The following is a 12,190-nucleotide window of genomic DNA, read 5'->3' on the forward strand; positions in this document are numbered from 1 at the left end:
TTTGCATGTATGATGGAGATTCGAACTCAGGCTTACATAACAAGTCCTCTCATTTACTGAGCCAGCTCCCAGTCCCGCAACAAATACATTCTAGAAGAAACACATCCAGTATCTATCCATTAAGGAAGTCAGGCATGAGACGGAGCGATGCATGTACAATTCCAGCAGCTGGGAGACTGGCAGTAAACCTTCACAATCCACGAGAGGCATGAGACACAAAGTGAAACAGAAAAGTGGGCTCGAGAGATGGCTCAGAGGAAGTGCACTTGTTGCTCTTGTAGATGTGGGTTCAATCCCCAGCACCCACATGGCGCACATGCAGGCAAAACACACATAAAATAAAATAAATTTTTAATTAAAAGGGGGAAAAAAGAAAAGGTGCTGGGGGTAGTGTGCAGAGAAGAAAACCATTTCACCTCAAAACTACAATCCTCAGCAGTTAGCACCAGCTACTATTCCAGAAGAGCCGGATGATACTCCCAGCGCCCACATAAGGGTTTACAACAGACTGCAACTCTAGTTTGAGGGATTTGGTGCTTTCTTTTGGCATTTGCTGGAACAAACACATGCGTATTGCCTAGGCATACACAAAGGCAAAAGACCCATATACATAAAAGTTAAAACTAATAAATAATTAATGCTCTCCGCAGACTACAGTGGCACACCTTGTGATCCCAGTACTGAGGTAGGAGCAGGAAACAAAGCCACTTTGAAGATAGCCTGGACTAAAAGCAAGTACAAGACCAACCTAGACTACATGACAAGATGACAACATACATACGAAGCACAAAACAATAAAAATAAAAATTTCATCACCTCACATTTGAAGGACCTCAGAACACCAATACTCAGAACAATATTAATCACATACAGGATAAAATGTTACCACCGTTGCTGTGGCTTCTTCTGAGACAGGGACTTGCTACGGAAGCCCAGACTGGTTTCCAACTGCCACTCTTCCTGGCTTAGAGCTAGAATTACAGGTCTGTGTTCCCAATGTGATTAAATGCCTCTACTTGTCACCCCAACCATCAAGAAGATAGGCCTTAATGTCTGCAGGGATGCTGAGCACCCCAGGGCATGCTACAGCTCATTCAGGACTCTGCACCGTGCATCCAGCCCCTGCCTTGTTGACTTCTACCCTTACTTCGGTGCTATAATTCTGAATGAAATTCATCACCAAACCCAAAGTCATTAAGGGAAGATGTGGGGGGGGGGGGCTGCATTGTTTTTTTTTAGAGTGTCTTCTGTAGATACAGAAGGGCATACAGTGAGTGTGAACCGAGGAGGCTCACCAGACCTAACAGACACCCTAGCTACAGCACAGGGCATGTGTGTCATACATGACAACTTATGGCACCAAAAAAATGGACATGGAGTTTGTCAGTAAGAACAAAGTCCTAATAGACGTGGGTTCTCCCTGCTTACATAAAGGCACAGCACCCTACCCTTCCTACAGGTACTAGCTAGCACAGACAAGACCTTTACTACTGTTTTCACGCTCAGCTACCACCACTGGGGCACCGACGGACAGACTGCTCCCGTGTCCACTCAGCCTGTCGTTTAACTGTACCTGCAATCTTTATGGCTACGGGATCCTCTGACACTGGAACAAGCCCTTCTTTGACTTCCATCTGTTTTTCAGAGGCCAGGGGGGACGGGACAGGGGGGGAACACTTAGTTTCCACATAGGCCATGGGTGAGGAGGAAGAGGGCTTAGAATCATGGAAGAGGCTAGCCCAGGACTTTGCAGGCTGGCTAATGGGAATGGCGCCAGAGGCAGAGAGCACACTTTCGGCAGGAGGTGACTGGCTCTCAGGCTTCGCAGGGTCCAGGTCTGCACCCTCCTCAACGTGCAGTTCTACCCCATTGGCAGCAGTGTCCTCGCCTGAGGATTCAAGTATTTTTCCATTGGTAACTGCGACGTTCTCAGTAGTATCGGTGCCAGCGGGGGGCTGTGTCCCAGCGGTCCTTAGCAGGCTGTCTGCAGGGAGGCAGGGCTGCTCAAAGTCAGTTTCATGGCAGCCTTCATGCAGCCCTGCAGTCCTGGCATCACCGTCTAGGGTCCCGGGGAAAGGACCATCAGGGACAGGGTCACTGATGAAGTTCATGGGATTCCGAGGGCTGTCACAAGTCCTGGGCTCAATGACTGAAGGGAGCATGTCCACCATAAGCTCGGCATCCTCCACACCCTCGCTGTTCATGCCCACTGACGTGGCATGGCCGTTGACAAGGGCAGTTGGGGAAGTGCTGTCCTCACTAGTGTCTTTGAGATAACTGTAGTACCCAGGAGGCCGCTTCTTCTTCTTCTTCCGCTCCCTTTGACCAAGACCGCCGGTGCCACTGTCGTTATCCAAGGTCTCGGCCTCTGCGTTAGAGCTGCTTTCCAGAGCCAGGGCCGAGGCCGGGTGCTGGGCAGTGGAGCTGTAGGTCTCCTCTTTTTCTGTGGCATCAGGGGTCTTTTTGGAAGTTGTACAACCAAGGATAAATTCAGGTGCCTGAGGGTTCAAGGTGCTTGAAATACTGTAGCTAGGGGCTCTCGGCAGCCCCTCACTGGGTTCAATGACTTCGTCCACACCAAACTCAATCCTCTGATGTTCTTCTTGTCCTGCTGAGAAGAAACATCAGTCAATGCCTGTCCACAAGGTGTAAGCTACGTAGTGTCTAACCCATATATGACAGGCTTTCAGCCTAAACTGTTGAAAATGGCATCCATCAAACAAGACCAACCTGGGTGTATAGAAGCCTGTCCTCATCCTTGGCTATCTGGGCAACTAAGAGTTTAAAAACAGAGGGCAGAAGTTAAATTAAACTTGTAATTAAAAATTACTGGGGCATGTTATTCCAGTCCTGGAGTAGCTGAGGTAGAATTTGGAATTCATGGTCACCCTCGACTGCATGGTGGCCGCGGGCAGCCTCATTGTACAAACCAACACACAAGCATCTGAGGATTAGACATGTTCCTCAGACACTAGCTCAGTGGCAGCAGGCACACTTGCCTGGAGTCATTCACATCTTGATTTGTTTAGGGAGGGAGGATTGGGGGGGGGGGGGAGAGAGAGAGAGAGAGAGAGAGAGAGAGAGAGAGAGAGAGAGAGAGAGAGAGAGAGAGAGAGAGAGAATGAGAATGAGAATGAATCAGACTCATGCTTATAATCCCGGCAGGCAAAGCTGAGGCATAAGAAGTCCAAGTCCCAGCCTGGGCTACACAGTGAGACCTTGTCCCTCCTTGCAATCCTTACGCATGCTTACGCCTGAGCAGAGGAAGTGTGGGCTCTGGTGGCACAATCTGAGACACTGTCACATCAGTTTCTCCCAGGAGCTCCTAGGCAGAGTGCAAAGTCCTGTGATAAGCCCTTGCAGGGTCTGCTCCGTGGCGCACACACACACTCGCTCCCTCAGAAAGATTGATTGATTGATTGATTGATTTTATGTTTATGAGTACCCTATGGCTGTACAGATGGTTGAGACATCATGTGGTTGCTAGGAATTGAACTCAGGACCTCTGCTCCCTTCAGACCCGCTCACTCTGGCGCAAAGATTTATCTATTTATTATATGTAAGGATACTGTAGCTGTCTTCAGACACACAGAAGAGGGCAGTGCTCTTACCTGCTGAGCCATCGCTCCAGCCCCACACTTGGTTCTCTCGTCTCTTCCTCTGAACACTTTAAGCGAGGTCTAGATATGGTCCCTGACCTAACAGCAGCTAGCTAGTGACTACCTAGTGGGGTGGTAAAGCCACTTTTCAAGCCTACAAAACCAAAGTTAGGCCTAAACCTTGAGGGAGCCTGAGGCAGGATCTACTGTATAGCCCAGCCTGTTTCAGGGCCTAGGATCACTGGCATGAAACACTGTGCCTGCCTGGGGCTTTGAACTTGTAAATTCCCATCACAAGCTCCAATATGTGCTTTCCAGTTAAGGTTAACCTGCACCTCCCACACGCCAAGGTGGACAGGGTATCTTAGTCTACATCTTTGAAAGTAGGTTTCGAGAACCTACTGTATCCTTCAACAACATAGAAGACCACTGTTCGTTCCTGAAATGGTCATGCATCTGACATTAAAGAAAGGAAACATGCCTTAAAGTGTGGTACAAGGTGGCAGTGGTTTTTAAGTCCTGCAATTCAAGGACAGAATTATAACCCCAAAATTATGTTCCAATATGTTTAATCCTGGAGGGCTTGTGAGACGTTTCATGAGAAGGGAGAGATGCGGGCCCCAGGAAAAGCCGTGCCATGCTAACTGTGGGGTGGGGTGCCTGGAGCTGGGGCGGGAGGACAGCAATCCTGCACCAAACAGTGAGTGGCAGCGACACAGCAGCTTTGCCTGTTGGCAGCAGGCCACTGGCTGAGCTTTTTCCCCTCACTTTGGAATGGATTACCAAAAAGCAATGATTTCTGTTACACTTAGAGTCTAAGGTCCAGTCCAGCAAACCCATGATGCTTGTAGCTGCCCGCCACAAACACTAGTGTGCATGTGCTTGGAAGGCTCCCCTTTGAGACCTGTATACTGTTGTGAAATCACATTCAGATTTACTGTGCTGTGCTATAAAGCTTAGGGCACCTTTCACAACCTTTCTAAATCTTATCAGAACAATACTCTAGGTGTGACTTGATATCACATCCTGGTACTTCAGGCCAGTTCCTCTTTTTCTCCAAGGGCACACACCCACCACAGCATAAAGCTCAGACTTAGACCCATCCTTCAGGTCTTGAAGAAAGGAGAGGCCAAAGAATAGCCCAGCAATGCATAAGGAAGACAACACCCCAGGCATGTGAAAGTATCTCTGTGGTGAACTGAGCGCAGGGAAAACAAGACAGCCCGGGTTAGAGATGACTTGGTGGTTAAGAGTACCAGCTGCTCTTCCAGAGGACATGGGTTCAATTTCCTACAACCTCATTGTGGCTCACAGCTATATAAAGCTCCAGCTCAAGAGATTCCATGTCTTCTTTGGGCACCAGGCACACACACCATACACAGATACACACATAGATGGCAAAACAGCCACACAAATACATTAAAAGGAAAAGAAAAAAGCAAGGGCATTTTAAAGCAAGATTTCTCAGAATGAGCTCTATCAAGTGTGCACACTCAAGCAGGGAAGGCTCAGGGGTTCACCCTTAACGAGAGAGGGAGGTGAGAGCAAGTGAGCTAACAGTGTAAAAAAAAAAGTCGCCGGGCGGTGGTGGCGCACGCCTGTAATCCCAGCACTCTGGGAGGCAGAGGCAGGCGGATTTCTGAGTTCGAGGCCAGCCTGGTCTATAGAGTGAGTTCCAGGACAGCCAGGGCTATACAGAGAAACCCTGCCTTGAAAAAACCAAATCCAAAAAAAAAAACCTCAAGAGCTGTGGATACTGCTTGGTGGGAGGCTGACTGAACAGGGCAAGAGAAGACTGAACAGTTTAGCAAAATCCTGTCCCAGTGGGGTGAGGTGACACCCTTTAATCCCAGCATTGCGCACAATTCCCATGGAAGCTATGCAGACAGCAGAGCTTCATCAGTTAAGTGGATGGAAAGCAAGGACAACTGCTTCAAAGTTCAGCAACTGCCTAGAAATGGTGACAGATAAGGCAGACTGCTCTGAGGTCACCTGCTGGGAGGCAAACGAGCAGGAAGCTCTTATTCATTCACATACATAATCAAAGGCCGCAGCATTTTAAATAGACAGTAGGCAAAGGCTGACCTTTGGAAATGGATGTCTCAGCCATACTCTTCCGGGCAGACTCTAACTTGGTAGGGAAGGCCCTAGAGCAGCTGTTCTCAATTTCCTGATGCTGAGACCCTTCAATACAGTTCCTCATGTTGTGTTTATCCCCAAATATAAAATTACTTTGGTGCTACTTCATAACTGCAATTTTGCTACCCTTATAGATCATAATATAAATAACTGGTATGCCCCTGTGAAGAAGTCATTCGACCCCCTAAAGGATCGTGACCCACAGGTTGAGACTACTACTCCATGGAGAAAAAAAAAACAATCAAAAAACCAAACCAAACAAACAAACAAAACCTATACAGATTTTAAAGAAAAGGAGCCTTTGAGCCTTTAAGTAGTAATGTCAACTAACTGTTCTAGCAGGCAGTAAGGCCTTGGACGTCTTACCTCAGGGGAAAGGATGGCCACCACAGGTGCGAGCATCGTAGACATTGCATACAGGGCACATACAGCGATGCCCCAGGTACCGCATGTGGAGTTGGACAGCAACTCCGTTCACTTTGTTAACTATACTAAGACTGTCCTATCCCTCAAGATCTCCTGTCAGAGCTAACTGCAGACTGCTAGCATTCCTACTCACTTCCAGAGATATTCCCATAGATAAGGCTGCCTTCCTCTTTTCAAGTACATACACAAGCCTAAGTTATAATTAATACACTATCACAGGTCTGCCATGCTGGCTCAACAGGGAATCTAATCCCTGGTTCTTAAAAAAAAAAAAAAAAAAAAAAAAAAAAAAAAAAAAAAACTTTCTTTTCTTGGAAGCCAAGAATCTAAAACAATTCTGGCTAGAAATGATCATCTGGGCCTGCAATTACTGTATAGCCAGGATGTGTTAAACACACCTCAGTAACAAACACGGCCGTCAATCAGCCAGGGCTCCTGCTGGAGACCTATATGCCCAGGCATGGGGAACAGATGGGACATGAACACCAGCAGCTGCAACAGCTCCTCATGGCCCTGAACCCATCAGAGTTGAGCACAGCCACGTGCGGAGTCACACTCACAACACCAGGGCCTGCTGAGACTGGAGTACCTCTCTCCTTACCACAACTTCCCGGAGTTCCGGAGCATGGCACAAACTTGAAAGCACACAATCTGAGTGACTTGGTAATTGTGGTGGTTTGAGTATGCTTGGCCCATGGGGCATGGTACTATTGGGGTAGGTGTAGCCTTGTTAGAGGAAGTGTGTCAGTGTGGGGGTGGGCTTTGAGACCCTAACTGCTTGTAAGATAGTCTTCTCTTGTTTGTCTTCCGAACAATACATAGAACTCTCAACTCCCTGGTGCCATGCCTGCCTGGACACTGCCATGGTTCCCTGCATGAGACTGAACCTCTGAACTTGGAAACCAGCCCCAATTAAATGTTTGTCTCCATAACAGTTGCCTTGCTCATGGAATCTCTTCGAAGCAATGGAAACTCTGAGACAGTAGTTAAGTGAGCTGAAGCTCAAAGCAGGAACTCCAAGCTTTCATGAAATGTTGAGTCCTGCCGAGCTGATCGTGCAGTTCTAGGAAGGCTGAGCTAATCATAAACCCAAGTGTGCTAAACCACAGAGGATTGGCCTCACACACAGGTCAGGGAGCCTGATGACCTTGGTCCGATCCCCAGAAGCCAAGTAAAAGCAGAAGAAGACTTATTCCATGGAGCTGACCTCTGACCTCCACACACAGCACACTCCAATACACTGGCACATAATAGCCCACCCCCAAATAAATAAGTAAATAAATAAATAAATAAATAAATTAAGCTGAAGACAGATGACCAACGTTGGTGGTGTTCACAGTTTCCTGCCCACCGTCCCTGCGGCCCAGCTTACCATCTGGCAGTTCATCTTCAGCCCGTATGCTACACAGAGTCCCACTGTATGGAGGGAGCTGGAGGGAAATCAGAAAACAAATCTTAATGGATTATTAAAGTCCGACAGAAGCCAGACAGAATGCATCAACAACACTTCCTTTAAGCTCCACAGAAGCAGTGCCTCATGACATCACTTTCCCAGAAAGATACAAATATTCACTAAAATCTGAACCTTTCGAGTATTTACCACTGTTAAACACTGAAAACAAGACTGGAGACTGAAACCGCACTCCCAGGATGTCAGGCAGGATGAGCCTGCCCCCAACCCATCTGTTAACAGTGGCCCAGAAGAGCCAGCACACCTGGCAGAAGTGAGCTGAGCCCACACAAAGGGCTGGGCAAACGAGTTGATGGTTTCTGGTCACCTTCCTTGTATGGGAGGGAGGGAGGAAGAAAACAACACAGATCTGGGCACTTTGTGAAAGCCAGAAATGTTTTATGAGACTCTCAAATACTTCTGCTAGTTCCACATTAATTTAGGATTTGGGGGTACCAGAGAAGTGAATCAGCTGACGGAACAAAGTCCCCAAACAACAGCCTGCAGCAGTCTGTCTGGTCATTCAAGTACAGACAGAGTGCACAAGTCTGTAGAGCCCAGGGTGCGCCAGCATCAGGAGGCTCTAGCTGGTGCCCATGGCAGCCAGTGTGTGCCCTGACTGTGGCCTCCTAGGCTCTGCCTCCAATGAACTGGAGCTAGCCAATGCAACAGTCATGAGGAGGCACATCTACCTCCCCACAAACCCAGTGCTCGGCCCTCTCCCCAGATGGTAATGACAAACAGCAAGAAAACCAGCCCAGCCATTCAGGGGCTGCAGCCAGCACGTAGCACCTCCACACCGACCGACACCGAGGCCAACTCTTCTGCATGGCATTGCTGAGGCACACTACACCAGGGAAGCTCTCACCAATTCCTGACTCAGGAGGACAAGTCTGCTCTGTGGATGGCAGGCACTAGGGAGGCCTCTGGGGACAGGTGGAAATATAATCTGGACACCTGAAAAGGTGTTATAGATCAATCCATTCACACAAGCATGGCCCTAACACTGGGAAAGAAACCTTCTGAATCGAGAAGGGACAGTCTAGGGAGGACCAGCGATGGTGCCCAGAACTGCTTGGAAGGTAAACTACCCCAGGAATGCACACAGCTCCATTGCCAAAGCTTCACATCAGTGTGGTTAGAAGTAGAAACGTCACTTGTAATGCGCAGAGATGGGGTCTCTGGGAAGTAGAAAAAGCAGACAGGTCAGAAGGCCAGAGCCTCTGTTCCTGAACAAGAGGACAAAGACAGAGAGGATAAATAACCCCTGGACTACTCAGTCGAAAGTCAGATCAACACAAGGCACTAACACCCCGCCATCAGACTCTCCAAGGCAGACAGCTAGGCAGCTCTTCTCAAAACCGCAGCCACCTCCAGCAAGACATGTTAATGGCACCAGCAGCGTGTACCATGAGGCTGTGATGGGCAGGGACAGTGAACAGTGCTGGCCAAGGGCTCCCAACGCTCCTGCTCTCAGACCTCAGGAGGGGGCTTCTGAGACGGCAGGTTAGGAAGATCGGCTAACTGTTCCCATCACTGGGGCAATATGACAATTTCATTTCATTTGTCATTTACTTGGGGTGCGAGGGTCAGTTCTCTCCTGACACCATGTGGGTCCATGTGGTCAAGTCACGAGGCTTGGCGGCAAGGCTCGTTACCCACTGAGCCATCTCTCCAGCCTTACTATCATTTTCAGTGTGTATTTAAGGCATTTTACTTTAGAGTCTGGTGAGATGGTTCAGCAGATAAAAAGGTTACCAAACAAGTCTAGCAACTTGAGTTTAATCCTTGCAACTGACTCCACAAAATAGTTCTGTTTGGTCTCCACAGTGAGCTCCCATCCTACCCACCCCATACTCCCATACACACAGAGAGCTCCACCCGCATCTGCTTCCCACCAATACCACCACCTCCAGCACACACTGGTTTATTTACTTTTGGCTAGATAGTTGGCTGCTATCCCTGGGACCCACATAGTAAGAGAAAACCAACAAGTTGTCCTCTATGTCCACACAAACTCAGACACATGTACACACACAAATGAATTAAAAATACTTACCAGGGCAGGTGGGGTTGGGAACAAGAGGTACCAGGTTGGAGAAAGGGGGAAAAAATAATGGGAAAAATGTCTGGAATTAGCATTTGGGGGCTGAGGTGGAAGCCTTGTGCAGTGGAAAGCCCATGGATTCCTCAAGAGTAGCTGTGGCAAAGACTCCTAGTAACGGGAGCATGAATCCTGAACCCACCATCTTACATAACCAGACAAGGGGGGCGGGGGGTGACTGGGACACCAAACCCAGCACAAAACCTTTGATCTACAATTTGTCCTGCCTGCAGAGTCTGGAACCAGTGCCTAGCAGAACTGACGTTAAAAAGACCAACGAGAGCAGGGCAGTGGTGGCGAACACCTTTAATCCCAGCACTTGGGAGGCAGAGGCAGGCGGATTTCTGAGCTTGAGGCCAGCCTGGTCTGAGGAGTGAGTTCCTGGACAACCAGGGCTACACAGAGAAACCCTGTCTGGAAAAAACCAAAAAAAGACCAAAGAGACTTTATCGTGCAACTGCTGAGAGCAGACGCAGAATCCCACAGCGGCACCTGGGAGTCCTTGGGGAAGGGCCGGAGGAGCCGAAGGGGTTGGGGATACACCAGCAGAACAGGGAGCACAGAACCAACTGACTGGGAGCTCTAGGGGTCTGGCTCTGTATATATGCTATGGCTGAGTAGCCTGGTCTTCTTGTAGGAATCCTAACAATGGGGAGGGAGGGAGGAAGGGAGGGAGGGAGGGAGGGGGCTGTCCCTGACTCTTGCCTTTTCTTCTTACTGGGTAGCCTTGATGTGATGCTGTGTATCCAAAAGTTATTGTAGCTTTCCTACGCCATGTTAGCCTGATGTTCCTAGGAGGCCTCTTCTTTTTTTGGGGGGAGTGGATGGGGACTGAGCTAGAACAAGGCACTGTAATTGGAATGTGTAAGAGAGAAGAATGTAAGGTGTAACAGCCTTGTGATGCACACCTGCAATCTCAGTACTCAGGAAGCGAAGGCAAGAGGACTGTGAGTGTGAGGCCAGCTTGCATTGTAGGGTACAACTGTGGAAGGACTGCAGCCAGGATGTGCTCCACCATGGCAGGCAAAAACCTGATTACTTTTGCTCTCCAGGTGTGTATAGCATCCTTCACCCAATAAACTGCAGCCTCACTCACTAAGAACTTCTCTTGTGCCAACAGATATAGTAAGCACAATGAACATAACTATCCAAATGAATCAAGTTCTCCAATTATACAGTTGTTTATAATAAAAAAAGGACCAGGTTGAGTGTCTATACCTGGAAACCCAGCAGTCAAGAGGTAAAGAAGGAATTTACCATGAATTCAATTTGAGAAACATAGGTTAAGTTTCAGGGCAGCCTACACAAGGTAACCATTCCAGCTCCCTCCTGTACTCAGTCAACAGGCCTCAGGAATGAAATCCAGGGGATGTTCCGAGTCTAACAGGGGAACCATGGTCAGTTCACAACTGCCTGTAAGTCTAGCTCTGGGGGATCCGATAGCTAATGCTTCTGGGGACACTGCACACACAGTATAAAAACCCCATGCAGACACACACACACACAAATTAAAATTCAATGTTAAAGATGGTTGTAGGGCTGGAGAGATGGCTGAGCAGTTAAGAGCACTGACTACTCTTCCCAAGGTCCTGAGTTCAAATCCCAGCAACCACATGATGGCTCACAACCATCCATAAAGAGATCTGATACCCTCTTCTGGTGTGTTTGAAAAGCAGCTACAGTGTACTTACATATAATAAATAAAGCTTAAAAAAAAATAAAGCTGGTTGTACTGGTGGACTTTAATCCCAGCTTTTGGGAGGCAGAGGCCGGTGGATCTCTGTGAGTTCAAAGCCAACCTGATCTACTTAAGTTCTAAGTCACAGTGAGACTTTGCCATAAGTCAATCAATCAATCAATCAATCAATCAATCAATCAACCAACCAATCAAAGGTGGGAGAAAGATCTATAAGTGAGACACCACCACTGAATCCCTTGGGAACCCACTAAGCCAACCAGGAAGCCCCTAGAAATAAGCACATAGATACACTGTAGCAAAGTAACCACAATGCATGATGGACCGTGCTCAAAGTCAGAGAACCAGGCTGGCAACGTGGCTCAGCTCTCACAGAAGGCCCTGAGTTCAGCCCCAGCATCCACAACATGGCTCAGAAGCAGCCGTAACTACGGCTCCAGGGCGTCTGGTGTCTCTTGTAACCTCTATGGACACCAGGCATGCAAGTTACACACATAATAGACAAGAAGACACTCTTACACATAAAACATATCCTCTCTAAAGAATGAATAATGACAATGCTAACAAAAAACAAAAAAACAGTGATGTTGGCTTCGGGAGGGGTGCACACAGATGTCCAGAGGCACACACAGCAGCACTCAACACTTCCTGTAGACAGAGTGCTGTCCACCCAGCAGTGCAACCTCCAGGGAAGGCAGGCAGGAGAAGAAAGAAACAGGGAGGGCCCGCCTCTGTGTGTGAATATACTTACTTCTTTGAAGTCTAAAGCAAATAAA

The 12,190-nt window shown here is 48.2% G+C and overlaps 1 protein-coding gene across 2 annotated transcripts in view; it reads right to left on the bottom strand.

Annotated features, from left to right (window-relative positions):
- The window catches only part of Usp10 (ubiquitin specific peptidase 10), a 49,461-nt gene that overhangs the window by 14,642 nt on the left and 22,629 nt on the right, over positions 1-12,190 (bottom strand). The window contains exons 3-4 of one of the 2 annotated variants that reach the window (XM_052166269.1): positions 7,537-7,594; positions 1,574-2,608 (exon numbers count right to left, since the gene is read on the bottom strand). In XM_052166269.1, coding sequence (XP_052022229.1) covers positions 1,574-2,608; positions 7,537-7,594 — 1,093 coding nt within the window. Of the gene's footprint in view, positions 1-1,573; positions 2,612-7,536; positions 7,595-12,190 lie in introns of both variants that reach the window. The other variant, XM_052166268.1, reaches the window with a different exon arrangement.

Source organism: Apodemus sylvaticus, chromosome 21 (assembly GCF_947179515.1).
Source record: "Apodemus sylvaticus chromosome 21, mApoSyl1.1, whole genome shotgun sequence".
NCBI lineage: Eukaryota > Metazoa > Chordata > Mammalia > Rodentia > Muridae > Apodemus > Apodemus sylvaticus.